Below are 26,920 nucleotides of genomic sequence, written 5' to 3' on the forward strand. Positions count from 1 at the left end.
CTCTACTGGCTAAGCTGAGAGAAGGGCTCTGTTAGCTTTGCCAGTAAAGAAAGCTGCCCCAAGCAAGCAATGGGCCCCATGTGGTCACCTCCAGTGGCCACCCACAGCCTGCCTCGAGCAGCGATTCAGCAGGTGCTGCCGGTCAGTCATCCCCAGGTATCACCTCCATCATTCACTCAGTTCTCCCAGGTATTGCCTCCTTCATTCAGTCTCCTTCAGCATCTCCTCCTCCAAGGGAAAAGGGAAAAAAGAACAGCTCCAAAGAGACTCCCATGGGATCCCCTATTAATAAAGCCACGTTGGTACAGAGAATTAGCTGTGTAGGTAGGATACGAGAGCACGAGGGCAAGCCAGGCTCTGGTGGGAGGACAGAGGGGAGCGGCCTGGGTCTGGCATGGATGAGGATGCCAATGTGCGCTGCCAGGAAGGCATCTGTCTGTCTGCCTGTACTCCTGTCCAAGTGCTGTGCAGCCTGAACCTGCAGGATTAAATGCCCGCAGAATGCTGCCTCAAAGGAAAAGCCATTTTGCTGTAAAAAAAGCCCTTTTTGATTTACTACATCTCCAGAAATAACAAGTCACCCTTCCCTGCCTGCCCATCACATTTGCTCCTCTGTTCTGGTGTGCCTCTCAGCATCCACCGAGCAAGGCCAGAGCTTGCTAACAAATGACACTGCTCTTTTAAAAGCTTCTTCAGCACAAGTAAGAATAGAAGAATGACCCTGCTCTAATTATGATCATTTTTGAAATCCTCTTCAACTTCCTCAGGGCTGCAAGCATTAGTTGCCTGGTTTTAATTCAATGAACTCAAAGCAGCGGAGTTCATTGATGCTGCTTCATACGAAAGTTTGCTTCCATGGAGGCAGTATTAGAAAACGCAGTGCTGGATCCCAGGAGAATATTAAACATTTAATATACCAGCAAGTCTATCATTATATAAAAATGCTGTATGAAAGATAAGCCACTGAGCTAAAAAGCATGTGAGAGCTCTGCAGGCTGCTGTTGTGCACTGCAAACGTGGGCATTGAACAAGCCAGGATGCAAGACCTTTTCCTTCCTTTTACTACTACTCAGTGGCTTTTGCTATACCAGAGATGAGGAGCTGAGGAACTCCCTAGGTAGCTAGCTGCATGCAACTCATACTAATGGAATGCAGCAGTAATTTGCAGCGATTGTCCAAAACCGTAATTTACTGAAAATGCTGTTATTGTTGATCTTTGACCAAAGCTGAAGCATTTTGGTAAGGGAGAACAGAAGTTATTGTTCCTTAAGGAACTGACTTTACTATCACTAGCCACTATAAAAATTAATCTCAATTTTTTTTTATATAAAACAGTATTTGAAAGTAAATATCCCAGTAATTCCTGTACCCAAGGTGACTAACAACATCCAACCCATTCTAGCTATTGCTTCTCTTTACCAGCTTAAGGATGTCAGCTGGCAACACCAGTTAGCTCCTCCAGTACAGGATCTCCTTTGAGCATCTCAGGGAGTGTGGCTCAGGCACAGGCTGCCTGGCGCTTCAGCCCATGAACGTGCCACACTGATGCCTCTGAAGCCAGGATTTTAATCCATATTCTAAAAGCACAGCAAACACAGGTGCAGTGCTCCTGTGTGCAAAAGGCTGGTCACTGTCATACACAGGTGACTCTGAGCAAAGCTACCCAAACCTTTCCTTAAGATTAATTTCCACTTCAGTGCATCATTTCAATGCCCTTCACTGCTGCAAACAACATCTCTTGCAAGCTCTAGTTCCTTATACGTTGCTGTTATTGCTATTACCTTGCCACTAATGGATGATTCCCGTCATTGCTTAAGTTTTCAGTAGAGCAACAAAATTGAAATTAAATTCCTTGGTAATTCCTGCACTAAGATGACCGATAATACCCAGCTACTGCCATTGCTGTGGTCATTGCTGAGCCCTTACCTTGTGACCCCACGCTGGGCCAGCACCCCCCTACAGCAGAGGAAGCAGCTCAGTTCTGAGACCAGCCTCAGCTCTGAGGCCGCCTAGCACAGCAGCCCATGTCTGCAGAGAGCCCCAGGCTGGGGACCAGCCCCAGCAGAGCATGGGGGAAGGAGCCATCCTCAGTGGACAAGGTCTCTCAGAAGTAAGTCTAAGCCAACCTATGTCACAGAGGAGAGAAGCTCTGTGCTTAGGGCTGTGGTCTGGTCCCACCAGCACAGGGCTTGCTATCTGTTAGTTCAGTGAGGTTCGCAGGCTTGACCAAAAACTGCTGCCACCATTGAACATGGCTGTTTCTTTACAAGAGCTACTGGGCAAGTGAATGGCTTTTTTTTTTTCCCCATCGCAATGATTCGGATGGTTTTGATCAGCGTTTTTTTCCTTGGTGAGCACAATAACAGCCTTGCCGATTACTCTCCACTAAGGTACCCGATTGTGGTGACATTGAGGCTGACCTTGGAGTCACCTCCCCCGCTGCCGCACTCTCCTTTGTCGTACCACCATTTGTTTTTCAATTTGTCCAAGAGGCCTTGCTCATTCAGTTTTAATACTGCCAGGTTAACAGCATTTCTTGAAACGATAAAACATAACTTGTAAGAAAAATGCACAAATGCTTAGGAAATCGTAACGTATAAAAAAAGGAGCACAAGAGGACAAATTGGCTAAAATTTCACAGAACGTGGAGCTATAAAAATGTTTGTACAGCAAATACAGGGTTAAATATTGGAAGGTGGCATGGAGGATAACATTTGCTCAAAACTGAAGTGTGCGGGATGGGGAAATTGTCTTTGAGAAAAAAAGTAACAAGAACACCACATCATGCAGTTAACATTCGTCACGTATGGCAGGTTAACTCGGCTTTTACCATTTAAATTGAAAAAGCCATCGAACTGTAAAATTAAAACAGCAACAAACAATCAGAAAGGACAACACGAAGAGAGCACTAAAAAAAAAAAGGATGCATTAAATAAACGAAACCGTAATTTACCGTCTTATTTAACTCCATGGAATATTGAAGATTTTTAAACTTTAAAAGTTACCTCAAAATCCACAAGAAAGAAAATGACAACACAATACATCAGGGTAGGTGGAATACTATAACAACATGGATATTGTTATATTATTCCACCCACCTTAATGCTGAGCCTTTGGGGGTGGCTACCCCGTAGCCCTTGGAATCCAGGTTCCCTCCAACTTTCATGGTGTCGCAGGGCTTGCGCTGCTCGATGTACTCGTTCATCGTCGACTCCAGCAGGAAGGCAAACTTCCCCTTGGACTTGCGCACCCTCGCCACCCCATCCGCCGTGGTTTTGGTGAACACGGAGGGCTCGGCCGACTTCATGTAAGACCACATTTTCTCGTAGACGGCAATTTTTGATCTCTGGGAGAGAGGAAAGGAGGGAGGTGAAGGGAGGTCAGGTCAGCAGAATAAAAATGCTGCCCCAGCTGTCCTTCTGCAGGGCTCTGTACGCATTCTGTCAGCCAAAGGGAGGCTGCTTGACCCAGCATGGCCAGTGTTGGCAAAGGAAACCTCTCCTTCGCACACGAATCCTCAGCACTGGCTTTTGGGCTCACTCAGAGTTAGGAAATGCCAACATTTGCTTACTGAAAATTCCCAGCAAGGCACAAGCCTGCTTTTCACAACAGCAGTGGAAAGTTCATAATACAGTACATGAAGCAGACCTTATGATGCTCAAACGAGAGCAATTAAAAAACCCCTTCTTCATAATCAAACTTTTCAAATTCAGTTTCACATTCCCCTAAAAGATCACAAATGCAAATGTTAGGAATGAGCTGAGAAAATCCCTAGTTAACTGCTTGTGTGTCATGTACATATTACCTCTGTTTTTTCAGGTTTCCTGGTTTTGAGACTGAGCCAATGCTGACAGCCTCCAGCGCAGCACACAGGCTTTGTGAAGCTGGAAAAGCAGAGAAATGTATTGTTCCTTCATCCTCATCCCCTCCAGAGGGATTTAAACCACCCTCAGATGTTAAAGCCACCTCAAGACTCTTAAGCATTGCTATCTGGCACTGCCAGTTAAAACTTTCCTGCTTGGTCGATAGAAGGCAGTAATGCTTACTGTATTGCTCTGAAGTCTGGAAATTCCAAGGATTTATACAAGGCTTTCAGCCCAAGCTGCGGTTATCTTGAATTTATGCCTCCTACTCCTTGCCAGTTTCCTGTCCACAGCCTTCCTTGCAGAACAGGACTGAAGCACGCAGTAGCTAAATCTAGCTCAAATTTAACAAACTTGAGGCAGAAGACCGTTAATGTCCATCAGTTTGATGATTGAGACACGTTTCCTTCGCATTCAGACCAATTTAATGTGTTTTGAATAATGCAATGCCTAACAACCAGCCCGCAAACATTTCATGGGAAGTAAATCCTGCCGTCACCGTTCCTCAGACTAAAACACCAGCTAGCATTGCTATGATGGAGTGCGAAGAGCATGGAGGGCAGGATTTTATTTTAATTATCCTTCCTGATGAGCTGAAAAATGCAAACCAATTAAAAGCAGCACCATCAACAATGGGAAATCAGAGCAATGCAATGTGGCTTCATTAGGAGCTAGCAGGCAGGGTGGGGTGCTAGAAGCAAGCCTGAGGGCTTTGAGATGAATGCCTCCAGGGCCAAGGTTGGCTGCACAGGAGCACAAGGGATGCTGGGCACTTGTGCAGCATGGGAAGGATGTCCCTACCGGGCTCTGGAAGCTCCCCACAAGTGATGACTGTCACTTCCCTGGTGCCCTATGGGCAACAGTATGCAGCTGTGTGAGGAGAAGAGCTGGTGGCAGCCCCTGGTGCGGGGCTAACCACGGCCAGGCCTGCCCGCTCTGCTCATGCAATTTGCTCACGCAGAAATGTAATAGAAACGGATTGCTTGGCCAACACAGGGACTGCATAAGCAGTGTTAATTCTGCTGTGTCCTACTTTCAAGGTGCTTGTCCTTACAACCTTAATCTTCTTTTAACATAAATAATACAAACGCACCTGCCCATTTGTATTTGCAACGGGCATCTAAAGGACAAAAGGAAGGTAAAAATGTGGCTTTCCTGCTTCTCTCTCTCTCTATCTCGTTCAGATAAAGTGGTTTGCCTTCAAAAACAGTGCATATGCTAAGTACGCTTCTGCTTGTTTTCCTCTGCAGAGCGTGCCTTTAATTACACAGATAAACCATAATTTCTTTTCCTTTTCATCTTCTAACCCACACTGGAATATGTCTTTAATAAGTTCTTTCATAGTCTTTCTAGCTGGCCTGACTACTAAAAGCAATTGCCAATACATCTGTGCATTGTTAATAATAACAGTTATCTGATGAGCGCCAACAGCGCAGTCAGAGCTGCAAATGGTCCAAACAAAGCTCCAAGGGCAAAGGGGGAACACAATCATCCATCATTCAGAAAACAAAATTCCACAATTAAAACATTTGAGATTACAGATTTCCTTTAAAATTTAACAGATAAACCAAGCTTTATAAATTGCTCCCTTGCTCTTCTGAATGATCTGGTTAATAAAAATAATTATGTTTCTATATGATCATCATTGCCCACATCTTATTCTGCCAAGTGGGGATTTTCACAATATCTTGTTATTAGCAAATTAACTAAATGAGTACAGCAGACTGGTCTAATCTAGTGTAAGCACATAAAAACATAAACCAGTAAAGCCAACACTGAGTGGGAATAGTTAAAAAAAATGCATCAGACACACAGGTTTTGGAGGACCAGAGGCTTGGTGGGTGCTGTGGCCAAGGTCCCATGAGTGGGGATGGGGCAGTGGCACCACTGCACCCCACAGCGCCAGAGCTGCTCTGTGCAGCCTGAGGCCTGGGCTGGCATTTGAGAAACCTTCCAGGTTTTGCTCACCCAGGAGACCCTATTTTGCACCTTCTCCACTCAATAAAATGACCAGTAAGCTAAAGGTTGTCAAATATATGATGTGATGAAATAAAAGATAGCATTTTCAGTAAATGGTCGACTAATTTCTAATTGCCCCCCCCAAAAAAAGCAAGCAACCAACCATATCAGAATCCCCCGTGTCACCCACCAGGGGGGCTGACAGCAGAGGTGCCTGGCATGCAAAGGATTTATGCTCCCAAGAGAGGTAAGGTTGGACAAAACTGCACTGCTGATAGGGTTCAGTGGCAGCAAAACGTTTTCCTTCTCATTAAATGTTACCCTTAAAGAGATATTTAGAAAAAAAAATAAGCTTAAAAGCGAAGATGTAAGCCAATTCAAAGCCCCTAACTGCAATAACTCCCTGCACACTCTAACTCTTCTTTCATTTCTTTGATACTGCTCTCAAGAAGTCCGTCTGACACATTTCCTTGGGATTTCAAGGGGATATTATTACCATTTTTTCCTTAAAAGCAACATTTGCAGTGTTTCATCTGGGCCTCGGGACACATTAAAGCATCCTTTCATGATTAGAACCTTACTGCAGATATAAATAGAGTGGCCCTGCTTTGTCAACAACACTGCATCCCTCCGCAAGACGCAGTGTCCTGCAGAGCCAGTCCCCATTTTTAACATCGCTTCGCCTTCCAGTTTTCCCCCCTTGTGCATGTGTTTGGCTCCAGCAGCTCAAGGAAAGGCCAAACTGGCTCAGACTGCCAGCATGTGCAGGCAGGAAGGCAGCAGATGTACCTGCTGACTGCTTCCAGCTACCCAGCTCCAGCAGCGCAGCTCTGCAGCACTGGGACCAGGCGCCTTGGTTGCTCGTTGCCAAAACTGCTGTTCAAACTGCCTAATATTGCAAAACCCAACACCTCTCAGATGGTTATTTGACACTGGTTAAATTTAACTCTGAAAAATCTCTTTGTGACAGAAGCTTCTCCCATTGACCACATCACCTTCCCCCCAGAGCAGACGCCTGTCTCACACTTCTACTAGAAGTGACACTGTGTCAGCTCCTCCGCCACCAAGTGTCACAAAGCTGTTATGTTTGAAAGAAACAGTGCTTTTCCTCTATAGCTAAAGTATGTTACGGGGATAATCTCTGCCCATTCCTGAAGGTTTTTCCCTCTCTGTCACCGCCTCTGCTACCCACAGACCTTTTTCAAAATGTTCACCCCATGTGCCAGTGGAGTATTTCATTAAAATGATCAAAATGGACCTCCGTTTCTTCTGACAGGCACTGGCAAATTATTTCCCAGCAGTAAAGCTCAAAGTTTACTCACGAGTGATTTTTGGTGACAATCCAGTCATAAGCCAAATTCACCAACATCAATTTTACATTTAAAATTAATTGCATGTTCTCATTTTTTTCAGTCTACATGTTTAACATTTTAGATTATACTGATGTTACACTTCTTTAAAATTAAGAGTCTTCAAAACTAAGATATTAAGAAATCTAAAGCCACCAGAGCTGTGCTATGAGAAGTGGGAGAACGTTGCATAATCAGCCAGCATTCTAACAAATGGTGCAGGTGGATGGGAGAGGAAGAAGACCCAGAAGGATGCCAGTTACAGCTGACTCAGAGTCAGAGTCTGTATTGCCTCAGAGCTGTGTCCAGGCCACGCAGAGTTCATACACTTTGGTGTAGCTCATTATGCACTGCTATGCAGTAAACGCAATGTCAACGTGCAGCAGTTGTGAGCAGGGACCTGTCGCAGCACACACTCTTCTACTTCACCAGCTCTTTATAGCTCTTTAACAAGGGAAATTTATAGCCCTAAATCAGGCAGATGTTGCTGACACAAAACACAGAGGTCCGTACTACAAACAGCACAGATCTTTAATCTGAATAATACACACTGCCTTTAGATATATGCACACCTCACCGATAGGAATCTAAGTAGTTAAGCATGAACCTTAGCTTCATTATCATCATTCATTGCTTTTCTTCCATGTGCGCAATTAGCTCTTTTACAGCAGCTAATGAATCCAGCAGCTTATGAACCATTAAGAAGCAAGTGACTCAGCAGGAGTGAAAAAGGACCAGCCGACTGCCCTGCTACCACTCTGCTGCCTGCCTTGGGAGCACCGTGACATCCATCCATTTTGGGCAGCTGCTCCCGCCGTGACAAACCACGGCTACCCCTGCCTCGGGCTTTAGGACGAGTATAGATGAGTGCCTTCTGCTCCCCACGAACGTGACACAGAGCAACCACAGCTGCCTGGGGAAGGAGCACAGGGCAGTGGTTGGTGCCCTTGGCCAAAGGCCAGCTCTGGAGCACACGGAGGCTGGCCTAGCCTGCCACATCAGGAATACAAACATGATAAACATCGTTACTAAGGTGCCTCTGCCTGAGATTTCCAAGCTTTTCACAAAGAAGGAAAAAATAGGTCTCAGAGAAGGCCTGAGGGCACATTAGTTCCCTTTCCAGCTGCATATGGGAAGGCAGGGATGTCACTTACTGAAGGTCATAGGGCACAGCCTAATAGATCAATGTCACAGCTTTCAGCCACTGATAACTTGTGATGCCAGCAATTTACTTACCTATATGGACAGAAAAATCAATCCCATCATTACAAGAGCCTCTTGTTTTTATTACATTCTGGGCAGAAGAAAGTAGGTCAGATGCCGTGAGCAAGCACAGGGCGCTTCACTTTCAGCAAGCCCAGCCCCTAAACTGCCAAATCCTGCCCACAGAGTACGAACCTGTGGGGTGCTGCCAATAAGCAAGGCCAAAGACTGTCAACTAGTCCGTATATTGGCAAGAATTAGATGCATATATGCATCTAAGTACAAAGGAATGTGTTTTGGGATGGGAGACACTGTCATGCTGGTTTGCTACCAAAATTAATGAAGCTATAACTTCTGCTTAGAAATCTAATTCTCCTTTCCCAATTGAGACGAATGAAGCTCAAAGGGCTTCCAGGCCCCAGTTTCCCATTTCCTTCTAGGACTCATTCATTAAGGGAAGGTTCAGCCAGGCTCTGTCAGGGCCTGACAGGGTAGAGGGCTGTGAGCTGCCAGCAGGCTCTGCCCCACAGAGAATAGGGGGAGCTGGCAAGGAGTGGGCAGGGGGTCCCTGGCTGTGGCAGTGAGCAGATCGCGTGCTGCAGCTGCTTCAGGTGAGCACTGCTCATACTCACAGCTGAGCACATCGGCATTCTGGCCGTAATGAGGCTTTGCTGACATGTCAGTCCAGGGAGCAGAATGTAAATCAAGATTTAAAACATCCTTTCCTGGCACAATATTGAGCCACAGACTACGCCTAGATCCATCTCCTCACTTTACTGCTGCCATCCATTCCTCCATGTCGCAATACTGATTGGAAAATTAAAATGAAAGTCTTCACCAGTAGACAAGCTGTCTTTGTAAATCCTGCTGTAACTCATGGGCAGAGCCATGCCCGGTGAGCAGGCAGAGAGTGAGGCTGGGTGGCACCAGCATGGCCGTCTGTCTGTCTGTCTGACTGCCTGGGGAGCAGGAGGCAACACACACAAGGGGCAGAATGACATCAGGCAGAGGAGCATCCTTCCAGTCGCAGTGCATGGCGCAGGCTCGTCTCTGTGTATCCGAGCAGCCCAGCCCTGCCCTGGGTTCAGCCCTCAATAAATTAACAGCAGCATTTGCAGCACAGTATCTGAGTGCTGTCAGGCCTAATGAGTTTTCAGCTCCAGTCAGAATGGGCCAACGTACAGGCAATGATAGAGAAACCCCAGCGGACTGTAAGAGGAGATGTTTCATATTCACATCGTTAGAGTTTCTAAACCTCGACGTATTTTCTAATTATGCAAAAGCAATGGCAGCAGCACTGTGAGTAATTTATCAGCACCCATGTATTTTAAATGAATCCCCAACAAGCACATATTAATGTGACACAGTCACATTACATAAAGTAGGAGAGACTTGAAAATCCTGGGTTCTCAGTGTCTGAAGCGATGTCATTAGCATTACCATATAGCTGTTCTCCAAGAAGCAGAAAGTTCAAACAGCAAGTGATTTTCCCCCAGGCACTCTCTGCATGCTCCTCTGGTGCAGGCATGGCTGCGAGTTAACCCGTTGCTGGCTGCATGCTGAGCCTCAGCAGGGCCATGCTCCATGCCCGCTCTGGGCTACAGGTCACAGCTCCTCTGCACAATGCACTCTGCAACCCTGGACTTAGAGAAACTCATTTTTGAGTGGTACAGAAATGCACACAAGCTGGAAAGACTCAAGAATGAGCACAAGTAGACCTGGTAGGCAAATGCCATCTGTTACTGAAGATAAGGAGAGATTTATTCAAATATTTGTTATTAAGTGTTTGTTGAGAGCTCCGCTGAATCCTGGCTCGTCTGCTGAAGCCAGTGGTTCAGGCACCTTAGCCCCACTTCCATACAAGCACTTCCTTGCCAAGGAGTAGGTGATGGATGAGCTGCTAATTTTACTTCCCATTAGGATACATTTTCCCTTTCAATCCATAGACTTAAAGACATTAGATCACTTCATGGGAACCCATTTCTTGTGTAATTATGTCACATTTGATTTCCTGCCATCCTTAAAACTGCCTGTAAACCATGTGACAGAAGGGAGACCCGACAAATTAAGAGAAAAAAACCTACAAGCAGACTGTGCATCACTGTGCAATGGAGAGCTGGTGATCTCTGCAGACATGCAAGCATCTTTCAGCATCTGTGCACACTCACCTACGTCAAATAGGAAGGGAGAGAGAATACATGGGTGAATAAGCTTTTCATATTTCTGTGTTGAGAAGCAGTTAAAACACAGTACTTTTTCTGATTAATTGCTGCCACGTTACATATCAAAGATCTGCACAGCTCATCTTTGAAGCTATCACTTTCCTATGATGTTCTCTTCTTTAAAGTCCATAAAAACAGCCACACTTCAATATTTTTGTCAGGCATTTGTTATGATCACCGCGTTGTTTTGCTTGATGCCAAGAACACTGAAGGCTTAAAACTGCTAATCATAGCTTTATCCGAAGGCAAAAGAAAAACATTTGTATGAATGCTGTGCTGGAAACAAGTCCTTCATCTTCTCTAGCAAAATACAATTTTAAATTAAAAATCAAGGAGTTTAACTTACAGATGAAACCTTTTGCACTGCAGATACAAAGTTCACAATGGTGGTTTTAACAGGCTCTAATGATGGTCTCAATATCGTTTGATTGCATAAGAATCACATAGCAGCTATTGGTTTGTAATTCAAGTCTTCTCCTTAACTACTTGCTGATAGCATTTATTTCCCTTACTTCTTATCTTCCCACAGATTTATCAGAGGAAAGCAATGAGCTCTTCACCTTATAACTGGTGTGTAATACACTAGTGCTTCAGAACATATAGGTGTCCTTACTCTTCCCAGTAGTAACCAGGGAGTGAAAAAATGAGGGCCATCATAGGGCCACCCTCAATATGACATTCCATGTCTTAAAAATATGCAGTATCATATTTTTGCGTATGAATGAAGTCCAGAAAGGTCTGAGATCTGAGCCTGAACTGAAAGAATCCCTTTCAGGGAAAACTGCTGAAAATGAACTTCAAGCACTGAGTGCTCCTGCAAAGAGTAATAGAACAGTATCACTTTCCAGCACAACATCAATTTAGAGAAAATGCTACTGATGACACCTCAGTAAAATGCAATGTAAAAAAGTAAAAATGCATCCAAATGCAATGAGAAATGAAGCACTCCCACAGAGGCATAAGGAAAGCATATGTAGACCTTTCGATGTCCTCAAGTCAACTATTGCTCCTGGATGTCCTGAGGTAATGGAGAGTTTAACTTCAGCTGTGAATTTCATACAATATTGAAAAAAAAAAAAAAAAATTCTAAAAATAATATCTGAAGTAACCAAGCTGTGTTTGAAGGCTGTCAGCCTGTTTGAATTCTGTAGGCACTGAGTCTGAAGTCTTGTTTTTATCGACAGCAGGAGTAATGCTGGTGTCAGACTCTATCCCATACTAATGAACATCAGCGCCAGGTAGGAGAAAGCAGCTGTAACAGCAGGAACCATCATATCCGAAGGATCTCTGGCCTTTCTGCTGGAGCTCCTAACAGCCCTGATAATTGATGCCATTGCCAGGGGAAAAAAATTAGGAACTGACTTGAGAGCAGCAAGTCATTTCAGCTGAGGCACTGGGGAGCTGTCGGGCAACAGAGTTGTTGTGTCACAGACAACCTTGAAATCACTGTTGAGGAAAATAGAGAGCTCTAAAATGAAACAGGAATACTTCGAGGCCTCCTTTTTTCTCTAATTTTAGTTAAGAGTGATTAATGGTATGATATGAGTTATCTTCAATTTCCTACAAAAAGGAGAAAGACATAACGCAAGATCTTGCAAAGTACTACCTATCTCAATATTTCATCCTTTGAAGTCTTGACACATTAGTTAAACCTCAAGGACACTTTCTGAAATTTCAGGTGTCCAGTAAAGCAAACAAGCTGGTCAGCTGCCTTTGTTGATGATCAAGCACATGCTTTATAATGTATCACGGAGAAGTCTCTCAAAAGCCTCTTAATACAGTTATCTGCTATCAATTAGAAGAAACCACAATAAATTGAAGATCAGTTCCTATTTCCAAATGTCTAGAAGCACGTTCACTCATTTCTTCAGTAGTTTAAATACAGCAAGCTTATATAAGAATTACTAATTGGTTGTAAAGGTCACACCTGTAGAATGTACGCACGTTGCAGGTCCAAAACCTATTTGACTGTGGCAATAGACTTATAGTGAGTGCTGTATTTGGATCAAATGATGTTACACTGACTGGATGAGCTGCCTAGATATGCTGAAGTTTTAACTGAATATATTAGAAGATGTTAATTCTAACAGATATACCCTTAGAAGTTGCAATGTCACTGCCTGTTACTGCTTTCTAGTATTTGTCCTTCACTGGTTTTCAGGAAGGAAAAAGAGGCATTTCGGAGCCCTTAATGTGAGACTGTATGTGAATAAATGTTTAAGGAGAGGTTTTTCTCCTCTCCAGTATGGATGAATGCCCTTTGAAAGCCAAAATGGAATTGATGTAATCTATTGATTGTCATTTAACTGCCTTTATAAACTAATCAGTGCAAAACATAAAATGTTTCTGAGCAGAATCAAGAAACAACCATAAAAATACAGGAAGGCTCATTTGCTTCTTAGATGGACTGCAAGGACAAATACCCTGATACAGAGAATCACCAACGACTGAGGAGAGTGAACAGTGACTGCTGTGAAAATGTTACCAAAAATATTCTTGATTGTTTTAACTGAGAGAGTAACGTCACGCCAACAGCATTCATCCTGCATGCTTGAAACAGCAATGTTGTATCTGGCTGTAAGCTACAGATTTTTTCTTGCTGTGGCCAGTCTGGCACCTTTCACTGGCCAGCAGCAGCCATTAAGATCAATATATGATCAGTATCTTTGAGAAATAGCTTCATGCCTCTATGGAGAAAGCCATAGAAGCTTCTTTATGGGATCTCAGATTCACAGAATGGCTTGGGTTAAAAGGGACCTTAAAGATCATCCAACCCCCACCATGGTTAGGGACACCTCAGAAGGACCTCAGAAGCATTACACCAAATCCAGGAGAACCCATGGCTCTTTGGGGCTCAAACTATCACTCCTATTGATGCTCCAGCAGTGGTGAGAGAAAAGCTTACTGGGGGAAGGACAGCCTCTGGGCAGCAGATGTTCAGAAACCCACCATGCTCTAAGAGCTATTTCAAGTTTCAGCTATCATTGCCACCTTACTGAGTAGCTATAAAGGCTGCACAGTGAAGTATTTATGTGAACATACACACTTAAGGCAAAATTTTTGTCCTCACATCAGCTAAAGGAGACTCTAGTTATGACAGTTTTGTGGCTGCACGGCTCTATTCAAATTAATTTCTCTACAAAAAGATAATTCAGCTAAAATTATGTTGCGTGCCTCAAGAATGCCAAGAAGAGACAAGCACCTCTCAGGGCCCATTCTGGCCCACCTGGATCCCACTGAGTGGCATCACATCCCACTCCATCAGCACTGCAGATCGCCTCCCTGCCTTCCCATCCCATTCCCCTGTGCCCAGTGGAGCCACTGACTCCTGATAGATTATCCTCCCTCAGAGCCCTGCTTTCTTCAAGCACCAGGAGAGTCATGGCTCATCCTGAGGCTGTTAACAGCACGACAAAGCATTCATACATTCACTAGACTTTGTAGATTTTCACAAGAAACACTCATTACTTTGATCACATAGTGAGAAGGGACTGCCATGCTACGTCAAACTAACACCTAAATGAAGAAAGACCTCCATACAATAACTCTTTTAGAATTAACAGTAAAGAGATATTCAAAGGAAGGGATTTTTTTCCCCTAAGAACAGTACAGTGGCTGTGAATGGCACCAGTATTACCCATCAAGTTGTGCCACCTTTTGTGACAGACCCACTCAGCTCATTTTTGCCACACAGATAATAGCACCTCAGTCTGATAATTAAACAGAATACAAAATTTTACACACTGGTTTCATCTTTAGGAAGATCAGTGTTAATCTTGTAGGAGTTTAATACAAAGAGAAGCTGTTGTTAATACATCCCCCACCACTGTTAAGTAAGAACTAGCAAGTACTCATCTTTATATAGAGACATTACACCTAAGTAAGGCAGAGTACAAAAACTTCATAAAATAGCTTTGTATTCACTGCTAGCTTTTTGTATCAAATTTATACACCCGTGCATGTGTGAGTGCAGTCTTTTATCCATGGCAGAGATATTCATCTTACAACGTCTCAGTTTTTCCAGTCTTTACTTGCTACTGTCATTTGAGCATGAAAACTAAATATTCAAAATCTTAAGTAAATTCAAGGGGCCGTCAGTATTTAACTACTCTACAGCAGCAAGGTTTTATTTCTTCCTTTTCCCTCACACTTGCACCTGACCAGTATGCGTGATAGGCAGTAATTAATCCTGCAGCACTGACCACTCTTCTATACGAAGAATTGTTGCCCTGAATGGCATTTGATTGGCACTGCTGAGAGAGAGCCAGGAGCTTCCTGCAAGGGCTGAGTATTTCATTCACCCTTGGAAAGGCCAGAAATAAAGAGCTTTCCAGGTCACAACATTTTCTGATACAGGGAAGGAAAAAAAAAAAAAAAAAAAAAAAAAAAAAAAGCAGTCTGAAGTCATATTTAGACATTTTAATGACATCCCTCTGCAGTTCAGCTTGTGGTTTGGCATGTGAAAAAATAAAGGATAATCTTAAATCACAGAATCACAGAATGGCCAGGGTTGGAAGGGACCTCAAGGATCATGAATCTCCAACCCCCTGCCACAGGCAGGGCCACCAACGTCCACATTTAATGCTAAACCAGGCTGCCCAGGGCCCCATCCAACCTGGCCTTGGACACCTCCAAGGACAGGGCATCCACAACCTCTCTGGACAGCTGCTCCAGCACCTCACCACTCTCTGGGTAAAGAATTTCCCCCTGATGCCCAACCTAAATCTCGCCTCTGTCAACTTAAAACCATTTCCCCTCATCCTACACGTATCAACCCTTTCAAAGAGTTGATTCCCCTCCCCTCTGTAGGCTCCCCTTAGGTACTGCAGGCTGCCATGAGGTCACCCCGCAGCCTTCTTTTCTCCAGGCTGAACAAGCCCAGCTCCCTCAGCCTGTCCTCACAGGGGAGGTGCTCCAGTCTGCATATCTTTCCCTGCCCTCTTCCCTTCCCAAATACTGCAAATGCAGCATTTCTTTGAACCACGTGAACACATGATTGTGTTCATGATACAAAAGTTCCCCTCCATCCTGGCTGATGCAGCCCCAGTCACACACGTGAGCAGTGAAGAGGCAGCCACAGCAACTGCAGCCATCAGTGCACACAGAAATGGCAACACAAGCTTCCACCCCCTGCTCATTCTGGCAAGTAAACACCACTGCTGGATGCCATTAATGGCTGCCAGCTGGGCAAACAGAACAAGTAGGTCAAGACAGTCACTTCTCCAAGTTGTTCGCTAAATATTGTGCACAACTGCATTATTGCTCATCACACTGAGGCTCAGAAACTGGTGTTAAAATCTGGTTTCCTGCAAAAGTAGAGCTCAGGTTTTTCATCTTGAGATGTTTCAGGTGAGCAAAACTACCAGTTTTTGATAAAATGACTTTTGATATTGCACTCAGGCTTACCCTGATTGCACAAAGCAGCCTTCATCAGAACAGCTATTACAGACAGGGAGAAACAAATGACTGAATACCGGGCCCCCATGTATCGGGCATGTACAGCTTAGAAAATCTTTAATGGAGATACAAGAGAACTGCTTTAAAGCATGCAACTTACTCTAAAGAATTCTTTGGTTGAGCCTGAATCCAAAGTGCCATAGGCTATCTCGGTTTGTTTAGCCAGATCCTCTGCGCTCTCTATGGGAGACACCATCCTTTCCACCGTAAGGAAGGCAGCAAGATTAGCAGTGTAGGAAGAGATAATGATGAGAGTGAAGAACCACCAGACTCCTCCAACAATTCGCCCTGAGAGAGATCTATGGAAAAACACAGATCATCAAATTTCCTCAGATACATCCCTTGATTTATTCATTTGTTTTTGGTGTAGAACAGAAATTCACATGCACAATCCTGTTGTCCCGATCCTCCAGGCATCTGTGAAGAGATAGCTAGCTCCTGAAGCCTTCCTTGGGAGAGCAAATAGGCATGTACCTGCTCTTACCTAGCTACACACTCCTCATCCTGCTATTGAAAACAAGGACAAAGAAACCGGTTCCTCCGAGCCCACTCCATCTGGAGAGCTGGGGAGGAGTAAGCCCCCCTGACTTCCTCAGCCAGAAGACTTTCATCTTCTCTGCTAGGCCAGCCTTTCCCTCTGTCTGGATTCACCCGCTGTGACACACCAGCACTGCTGGCTCTTTGGATACTGACCCGTTTTGAGGAAGAAAACACCTTTTACTGCACTGACTCTTAAAATGTAAAAACGAACTGCAAGAAGTCGTGAGTAAGCATCCAAACGAATAAAATACAAGTGATCCAGTACCATTTTCTCATTATATCCTAGCAGGAATTAAAGACTGAATCTAAATATTTAAATGAGGAAAGAAGCTGTTTTGTTTTATGTTAATTAACATTTGCATGCCTAAAATCCACTTTTTCAAGACAAGCACATTTCAGCTCTAGAGCTACCAGAGCAATGTAGGAGGAAGTAGAAAAATAATGTTTGTGGGCTTTTGTGTGTGTTTTTTTAAATAAAAATAACATGAAGACTTAAAAAAAATCCATATGTATTAATATACAATTACAAAATGCGTACTGCTCAGGAGATCTAGACTGTGTAAAGCAATTGAACACCAAGCTCAAAAGATCTTTGTAGGGCTGAAGAACACACTGGGAATTCACTGCTGTGCACATTCTTCAAACACAACATATTAACTGGGAAACGTTTCAGGAGCTGACAAAGCTATTTCTTATGTTTCCCCTTTGTTCTTTACTGATATCAAAGACGGAAGATTCAATCCCAAATATATTAAATCCACAGAACCTGTGTGCTGCAGTTCTCAATTAGTGCGAAGGGAAGAAATAGAAAACAAGAAAACTCTTACCTGTTTGTTTGTTTGTTTGTTTCCAGCCCCTCAGTGCCACCCCCAGACAGTGGGTACAAGTTGTCCTACCAACAGATGGAGACAGGAAAAAAGTCTGGTGCCGGGCCCCCACCCTGCCCACTTGAGGGAGGTGAGCTGGTAAACTGCCTAGTCTTGGCCAGAGCCTGACATTGCCTGAACCATGAAAAAATCCCATTAAATTAATAAGAAATTAAAAAAAAAAAAAAAAGGAAAAAAAAAAAATCCATCCAACATTAAAAGAACACACCAAAGAAAAATATTTCCAACACAATAAAAACAGAGAGCACAGTCTGGAATAGGTTAGAGGAATAGGGAGAAACAAACTACGAGGCAAAAGAAAGTAGTTCTCCACTCCCTTCTTCCCAGGAACTGAACAGCAGTTCCTGCTGGAAGGGCAGGTTTGGGCTGGACCTGTGGGTTACAGCCTGCTCTGCTTGCTCGCCCGTGGCAGGTCCATACCAGCACGCAGGGTTCAGGTGGTCACAAGGTTGCAGGAAGCCTAAGGAGTGAAGCATCACCTCTTTGTCCATCAGGATCAGTGACTTCCGAGGTGAGAACGCTGTGAGAAATGGCTTCTGCTCCAGCCTGCGTGCAGTTCCTCAGGGCAGGACCATGCCTGATGGATCTCTGCCAAGCACAGGAGGCTCCCCGGTCCGTCCTAAGGGCTCCTGGCAGGATGAAAGGCTTTCAGGTTCCAAGCTGGGGCTATGCTGCAGCACCGCTAACTAACACAAGGCTGCTGAATGATTGCAAAGGTAAATTCCAGAAATACAAATCCAGAATAACGCAGTGAGATAAAAAATCTTTCTATCTCACTATACGTTCATGGAATGCATCAAGAGAACGATCTTCTGCGATTTTAGAGATGGTAAAGGCCCTTTCTGGCCAGCTAGGGGCTTGCTTTGGCTGTTTCATAAAACTGGATATCCTACACAACAAACCAAACTCTCATATAAGCTAAACTTAATTTGAGTCATCCACACAGCAGTGCCTGTTGATCTCACTGAGTAAGGCTTCCTTTGAAGCCAAGACAAAGACGAGACAGACACCCTTAGAATGAGATTTATCTCACTTGCTATAGCGTGGGATAGATCTGAAGGTGCCCATCTGTCTCCCATGAGCATGGAGAGCCTAAGATGCCTAACTAGAACACAGTATATTGCTTTCAGGTGGCTCTACCAGGTGAAACTCGTTTCTCTTTTGCTCACTCTTTCACTACATAATTTCCAGCTTCAAGGTGAAAAAGACTTGAATTTTTCCTCCTTGCAGCACATTGGCAGTTTAGTTTCAGAGCCAGACTAAGGAGATGAAGCATCCACTTACACACAGCAAGACCAGCTTTATCTGGCATATCCAGGTTCCTGTGGCCCTCTTGCTTTACAGTAGGTCTTGAAAGAGGAAGATGAAGAAAAGACTTGACAGGATGTTTAGACAAATTTAATGGAACTATCAGTTAAAAAAAAAAAAAGGCACGTATGCATCCTCCCTGTGGTTTCCCTTAGGAAATGTGATACTTGCATCAGGAACTGCCCCTTCTGCTTGAAGCACAGATTGCTGGGGTGAAGATGTGCAGGAAGGGAAGCATTTTCCAAACCACTGTACCCACAGTCCCACAATCCTGTAACAACACAATGTCTGTGTAGAGCTGCATGTTCATACAGTGCATTATAACATAGATGAAGATAAAAAATATCTTGCCCCCAAGATGTTGCAACCTGCATAAAGCAAGCAGACAGATACAGGACAAACTACAGAGAACAACTGAGAGGCAGGGCAGGAGGGCATGGCTGGGTACCTTGAAGAAGACAGTTCCTCTGGGTCCTACATGCAAGAGAGTGGTCTTGCTAGATGAGGACCAGAGCAGTTCTCAGAAGAGTTGAGTTCACTTGAAAGAAAACTGGATGTCATTGCAGAACTCCTTCTCCCACAGGTTTCCAATGAGCACAGAAAAGAAGATAGAACAGTTGCTGCTAAGAAGCACCTTGGGTGACCACTGCTGTGATTGGTGTCAAGCACAGGATGCAGCAAAAGGAAAACAAAACAAACTGCAAAGCTGACTTTGGAAAGACAGACAAAGACTCAAAGAACAAGAGCATAGTTGAACACGGCCTGGCAGCCTCCTTTTCTGAAAGCACCCTGTTTCCCCCCAGTCCATCTGCTGATATGAAGACTCCTTATACCCACTGCAGGGGCTGGTGTGGAGGGATGAGGGAGAAAAAGGGTTAGTACATAACCACCAGGCTGGCAATAAGAGAATACTTGTTTGTTTTGTACTGTGAACCATAGAAACGTTTTTGCGTTACTCAGATAACAATTACAGAAAAATCAATCCCAGTTTTTAATACCAGCACCACTTTTTGTGATGAAGGCATACTGGTCCAAGTGTGCAATGTTGTAATTTAAAAACAAGCAACTAATGTTTTATCCCAACGTGCCATTTTCCAAATTACTTCAATAAATCAATACATTGCACGACATCATTTTGAAGTGAATTAGGCTGTTAACAAACAAGAGAAGTAAGAAAGCCTTGATATAACAGAATTATGACACAATTACCAAAACAAGATCAGATGGAAGTAAACAGGAAGAGTGCATACCTTGAGAGGAAATTTAAAAGGAAGCATGGAGTCAAATGAGAGCAAATTAGTAACAAGAAAAGAAAGAAAACAAATATTCAAATTCACATTCAGTTTCCAAGAGAAAAATACATTCAAACAGAATCTCATTTATTTATCAATATAGCTTGAATTCTGTTTCTATTCATGGCCAGAAAACATCCTTGATTTCCTATAACAAACAGAAAAAAGCTTTTCACACTACTTAATTTTTAATAGGGCTCTTATGATCGATACAAGATAGGTGTTATACTGACAAAAAGCTCTGACCAACCTCAGAGCAAAATCTACTGTCTGAGACCCCCTTTTCATTCTGAGCACGCAGCCCTGTATGCTAGGAGCTCAGTGCTTGGCTCACCAGCCCAGCAAGCACTCTGCCTACCCTGTTGTCCCCACTTGGCCAGGAGGCACCCGCCTGAGACAGAACACAGTAAATACCAGCATCTAAAGCTCTGCCTTGAGATGCTCTATTCTCTCATCATAGGAACTGGCAGGGGGAGTTTCAGAAGCGCCTAGCTACCCAGCTCTTGTTGTCGTTCCAAAACTCCCACTAAGTCATTCCCATGGTCTTTAATAGGAGTCTCTTGAGCCTTCTGCTACAAAAATAGGGATCTAGAAATATATCCTCTCAAATGACCAACTTCTTGCAATAATTTTTAATGAAACCCCGTCTTTTCCTATCAGCAATTAGTTAATCTTGCCTCTTTGTTCTGAGTGAATAAAGAGCAAAATGAAAATATATGGTCTCATACAGATTTCAAAGGTACTTTTGCTCCGAACAGTGTTACAAATTCTACTGCTTTCTCTTGATTCCATTTGCTGTATACATTTTACATTAAAGCAAATTTAATAATCTGCTTCTGAGCCATCAAAAGTGAATTTTCAATACTTTAGCTCACTAAGCAGAAAACACAGCAGCCTTTGATAGCAGAACAAAAGCTCTGGAACAAATGCTGGTTCCATCGTGGGATGAGCTAACTACCATCCTTTGGCTGCCTTCTGACTCAGCTGAGATGACTCCTATTAAATACAGAGAGGAGAGTACAGGGATATATCCTCTGGAATATCCGCACAGCATACTCACCGAGGACAGATCTAACTAGTCATTAGATGTCACAGCTGTTCCGCACAAAGGCAGCTGAAAGAGCCTTTATCAGCAAGTACAAAAGTGATCTCTCCAGACTGCTTGTCGGCATCTCTCTACAAGTGCTGTATGCTCTCGAATAAGAAATTTATTCAGACAAAACTCACAATGGAAGAATGAAGCCCCTTTTAATGGCAATAAAGTAGTATGAAACATTCATATAATCAGTGTACTGTGAATGGCATAACCTCACAAAGATCTGGATTCGGAATGGAACCCTTGGGAATAGTTTCTTAGACGGAGAAGAAATCTGACATTAAATAAACCTAAATCAACCTATCAGTCAAAGGAGTGGTGTTTCTGGAATGGAAACCAAGGTATTCAATCTCCTTTTTTTTTTTTTTTTTTTTTTTTCAGTAACAGTGCACATAATTGCCTGAACTCGTTATCATGGAAGATAACAAAATAGCCAGACGTCTTCTAATGAGGACCACATACTGTTACTGAGTTAAGAGCTTCTGATGGACAGATAAAATAAACAGGTTTACTGCTAACTCTTTTTCTCGTATTTCCAAGGCACTTATCGTGTTAGTATTGAAAAAAATAGAGTATGTTCCACTTGTTATATAAAGTAAATGGCTGAACATGTCAAAGATCACATGAGAGCTTAACAAAAATCCTATGGACTTCAATTTGCTGTCAATAAACAGACCTAGTGGAAACAGTGCAATGCCTGCAGCTTTCCATGTGATGTCCCAGTGCTTATTTCCCGGTCTTTCATATTGGGCACACACATGGTCAACAGCAATTTAAATGCTAGCACTACTCATCACATTTAGCTGCGGAAAGAAAGGTAACGTGTCATTACAGAATTTGGGAATAAAGCAGAAACACAGTGTATAAACACAAGGAGAAGGCTGGCAGCTACAGCAAGGCAGCACACTGGAACACTGGGAGCTGTGAACAATAGTGCAGGGTTCTGTCCAGGCAAAAAAGCCACGTGCGTGCCTTATATAGGATACATATGCACCTGTCAACTGCTTGTGGAATCTAACTGCTGCTATCAAAGCTTTTAAAACACAGGAATGACTTGCATCAAATACTGACAGGCACATGCCATTATCTGCAAATCCTGGATTCGGCTGCAATTAGGAGATCTAAATGTGCAATAACTGTGACCTTAAAGAATCATTTTTACATTCCAACTGAAAATCTTGGTACTCTCCGTGAAACTTCCTTCCATGAGATTTTGTTACTTGCTGCAGTGAGACCATTCAGCAGGTCTTCCACTAATTAGCTTAGGAAAGCCTGGTAACTTTTGAGCACAAATGTGGAAATTACCAGTGTGCATTCTGAGGACAAGCATTCAGTCAGAATACCTCTCTCTCTTGATTTGACTAGCAACTTTTTATCCTGTTCATACTGTTATCCTGCATCCTGTTTGTACTATGGAGGCATTTTAATAATTAAAATAACTGTAAACTGGATTTAAAATTATTTTCATATAAAACAGAATTACTGTTCCATCACTAAGAAACTACATGTAGGTAATTCGACTGCTTATCAAAGGCATGTCACCAAAGTATTTTAGCAGTGTGCGTGTAGAAGTGTTGCATATAAACTACTCAAAATACATTTGAGGTTTGCATTGTTCAATTACAAAGAACTTCACTATTCTCTGGTGGTTTTCAAAGTGCTTTTTTGAACAAGAAATACAATTCCACAGTAGTTAGCAGCACTCTCTGTTAAACTGGAGCTAATATCAAACATACTTTACCAAAGCCTTACTCAGAAAGACTGTCTTCATGAATAAAAAAGAAGGGATGGAAACTGGCAATGCTTATTGGACCATACTGACTATGAGCATAGGGATGATGGATGATGGATTAGATTTAAACGACGACCCATACAGGGCAGCATGTAATAGCTGACAGACAGGTGCACATACAGATCTGAATGTATGAAACGTGGCTGTAAGCAAATGAGTAGTAAATGAAAGGATGGGTCAAGAAGAACAAAATTAGAGAAATTAGGTAAAAAAGAAAGCAAAAAAAAAAAAAAATCTAGCAGAAGCTGTGACAGTGGAGGTGTTTTAAAGTGCTGTTGCATGTGAGTTTTCCAAAAATAAATAATTCTTATTTTGCAAAGCATAATGTGTTTTATGCATCAAGGAGATGACCGTAAAATGAGATATGCAGCAAAAACACGGTAGCCCTCCAAGCATTGCTGAAAACAGAAAACCCTATGCATTTTACAGCCTTAACATGGTGTATATAAGTTTGGCAGAAATGCATAAACAGCATTATAAAGCAATGCCACTCACTCTGGAGGTGACTGTTAGCAAACACAGTGGCTTGATGATGATGCTCAGCATTAAATGAAATGTCAAAACAAAAGAATTAGAATTAAAAATAAATTTGAAAATGGAACATATATGCACCATGGCATCAGAAAATGACCATAAAATGCAAAAAGGTGATGGAGTGATATGAAACAAACCTTGGAGAAATATCGCATCCTTGCTGCATAAAGGCACCCAGGGAAAACCAAAGGCTGTTAAATATTCCAAACTCATTGGGAGGATCAGGAGGATTCTGAGGGTCACGTGGTTCTTCACTGCCGTCTTCCAAGTGCCATTCATAAGGGCTGAATCTGCTGACTAGGAAAAGAACTACGCTGACGCCAATGTAAGCAAAGACTATACACATCCAAATTTCATAAGCCAAAGGATCCAGGAAAGAGAATACGCCCGGTTTAGATTTCTGAGGCTTCTTGATCATGATGGAGATCCCCAGGCTCATAAAAGGCTTGGAAAAGTCTATGACCTCTTCTCGCACCAACGTTATGGTGAGGGGAGCAACAGCTATATCTGCTCTCTGGAAAGGGAAAACATGGCCAAGTTAGCGACAAAACAGTTGCAACATAATCACAATCTAGAATCTCAGGTTAATGAATGAGATGATGAATTACAAAACCGAGTAGGAAGCATTTTCTTTTCAACCTATTTGGCAATCACTGAATTTGATTAAGAAATATGTGATATCGACAGAAAATTATTAACAAGAAAAATTACAACCCAATCTGTGCAAGGGCCTCAAGAGAGAAAGAGATCAGTACCAATGTGTATTTATGTTTCTGTTCATTTAAAATGGATGAATAAACTCTATTTCGACTGGACAACGAAACTGCAATTAAAGTTGTACTTTTTAGGGTAATGTAAAGGGTCTATATTTTGCATATGAAATGTGATTTCTAGTCCAGTTCAGTCATGAACAGTATTTAACACATAAAAACATATTTAAATCATAGGCAGAAAAAAACAACCAACAAAAAACCAAAAAGCAAAAAAGAAACTATTGCATTAAGGATTTCAAAGGTATGTGGATTGTTTGATGGCTTTTTAATCTTTTTATTTAGGAAAAGTTCTTTGACATTAATAAATTTTTAATTCCAGGAGTTAAAAGTAGTTCTTGGGTAAGCGTGAGAGCATGTGCTTTCCTTCTTGCACAAGTGTGTCCCTGTTTATCTGGTAGACATGGCGACATCGCAAGCACTTGCCTTTTGACTTCTATGTTATTTTCTAGTAACAGCCTGTATCTGTCCATCTGTCCTCAGGACTCTGGACAAATTATGTATTTGTTATATTTGGATGCTTTCTTTTTCATTCTACCAGCAGGTTCTGTTGCCTTATTGATTATTCCAGATAAACCTAAGATAAGTAATTAGTCACGGAATTTCAGCTGGATTTGGGCACTGTAATTTATATATTCCTCTGAAACTCCATTACAATAAAGGAAAGATGATGGAAGGATAGTGGGGTGATAGGAACCAGGCAGCCTTCCGTGGTCACTGAGAACAGTAATACAGATCCGTGAATCTCTGAGCAGTAAATAGCTTAGATCATGTGGGGAAAAGGCAAAAGTGTAACGTCATTCTGTTACACAGAATCTCAACTCTACAGATCTGCAATACAGACACTGTTCTAAGGATGCATCATACAGAAGCACAATCTCGTCTCATTGCATTGTCATTCACCAGGGCAATTTGCAATGAGATAATGTCTGGCTGGAACCAACACCCTTTCATTTCAGTCCTTATGTTTTTCCTGAATTCCATAGGGAAGGTAAGAATGTGAAGTGAAAATCAATCAGTCAATTAATAAAAATTACTTGGTTACTTGATTGAAATTTGTATTCCATAATGGAATTTCAATATATATATAATTGTGTCTATATTTTTATACCAGGTTCAAGTCACGCTGTTTAGACAACCTAGCCTTGATTTGGCAAAGTACTCAAGCAGGTGTCAGAAATTGTATCTGAGGAGTCTAGAACGTCTAAAAAAAAAAAAAAGTTCTTCTGCATTTTAAGAAGAAGCTTTACTGCAAGAGTCCACATACATTATTCGTAACCTTCTGCCTACTTTTAACAATTCTGTAACTATTCATGATGTTGATTCTCTTAAAGATGGCCTCTTGTTGATAATTAAGAATTTCAGAAGGAAAAATGATTCTTAGGGAAAGCTTAACTTACCAGTAGCTAAATCACTGTGCACCTTTTTAAATCAGACTTTTGTTTCCAACTAGTGAGTGTGTGTGTCTTTCTGACCGAAAAATAAATCCTGATTTATTAGAAGTTTGAATACAAATTAATTGCAAATGTTGATAAGAAGTGATTAAAATCTGTGCCATAAAATAATTTAAAATAGCTTTATGTAAATCTGATGTTGATATACTCGACTTTCACCAAGATCTGATTTCCCGATCTACTAAGTTCAGTTTCATTGTTTTGTTTAATTTTCTTTGTGGTGGTGGGTTTTAGTCTAATTTAATTTAATTTGAGGTTTAATAAGCAGAAATGGCGAAGCCTTTTGTAAAGGCAATCTCTGCCTCTCTGCCCCATACCAGCGGGTGCCTCAACCCTGGTTCCCAAGGCACCCCTGGGTGCTGCACAGCTGAGGCCAATGGCAGCCCTGCTGGGCCTGCCTCCATTCCCCATGAGCACACACACAACCTCCAGGCTTCCTCCAGTCCCTCAGGAAGGCTTCCTAACCGTCTGCACCTGCATGTGCAGCTATGAGGGATGTGTACAAACTCATGGCTTGGAATAATCAAATAAGTCACATCCACACATATAAGGAAGCCATTTGGAAACCATGGCCCACAGCGTACTTTGCTATAGCCCTCCTCAGCTCCTTTAGACATTCATGCGTACCAAGACATTGCCCTTCCCCTTGAGTGACTGCTTTCCTTCAGGAGAAAACCCTCACCCAATCTGTGGTTGCTTGCTGCAAGAATCTATGTTATCGTGGCATGCATCTAGAAACTAGAAGTGCCAGTTGCTTTTGGATGCTGGGTGTTTACTGGCTTTGCAGATGAATGAGTTAATAACCGAAGTAATGGAGACCTGAGGGAACATGGGTAGAGTGTAGGGAAGGGACTCGATGATTCTGCAGCTTGCTCGCTGATGAATTCTCCCCAAACACATATTTGTCTTTTAGCTACTGCTTACTGAACCTCTGTTCAACATTAAGCGTCTGCAGTCAGTATTAGATACGCACAGGACATCCATTTTAAATGCAGTCACTGTCCACTGCTGGCTGGAAGAGTAAGCACTTTGACCACGGCTACTGTATTTCGAATTGAACTAATGAAGTAATTACAAATTAATCATTATTAGAGTGAGCTGAGTGGATGAGGACCTCTGCAGAGCACCTAGCAATGACTGCTCAAGAATTGCTCCCATACAAGGGAGAAAGCAGCCCTGCAGCCTGTGCAGGGC

The 26,920-nt window shown here is 42.7% G+C and overlaps 1 protein-coding gene across 2 annotated transcripts in view; it reads right to left on the reverse strand.

The window, feature by feature from the left end:
* The window catches only part of GRIA3 (glutamate ionotropic receptor AMPA type subunit 3), a 141,949-nt gene that overhangs the window by 12,739 nt on the left and 102,290 nt on the right, over positions 1-26,920 (reverse strand). Inside the window, exons 11-14 of one of the 2 annotated variants that reach the window (XM_042876549.1) lie at positions 23,640-24,016; positions 16,154-16,352; positions 3,099-3,346; positions 2,421-2,535 (exon numbers count right to left, since the gene is read on the reverse strand). In XM_042876549.1, the coding sequence (XP_042732483.1) occupies positions 2,421-2,535; positions 3,099-3,346; positions 16,154-16,352; positions 23,640-24,016 (939 nt within the window). The remainder of the gene's footprint in view (positions 1-2,420; positions 2,536-3,098; positions 3,347-16,153; positions 16,353-23,639; positions 24,017-26,920) is intronic. The other variant, XM_042876548.1, reaches the window with a different exon arrangement.

The sequence above is a fragment of the Lagopus leucura genome, unplaced genomic scaffold (assembly GCF_019238085.1).
Source record: "Lagopus leucura isolate 7727_CA_CO unplaced genomic scaffold, USGS_WTPT01 Super-Scaffold_100016, whole genome shotgun sequence".
Classification (NCBI taxonomy): Eukaryota; Metazoa; Chordata; class Aves; order Galliformes; family Phasianidae; genus Lagopus; species Lagopus leucura.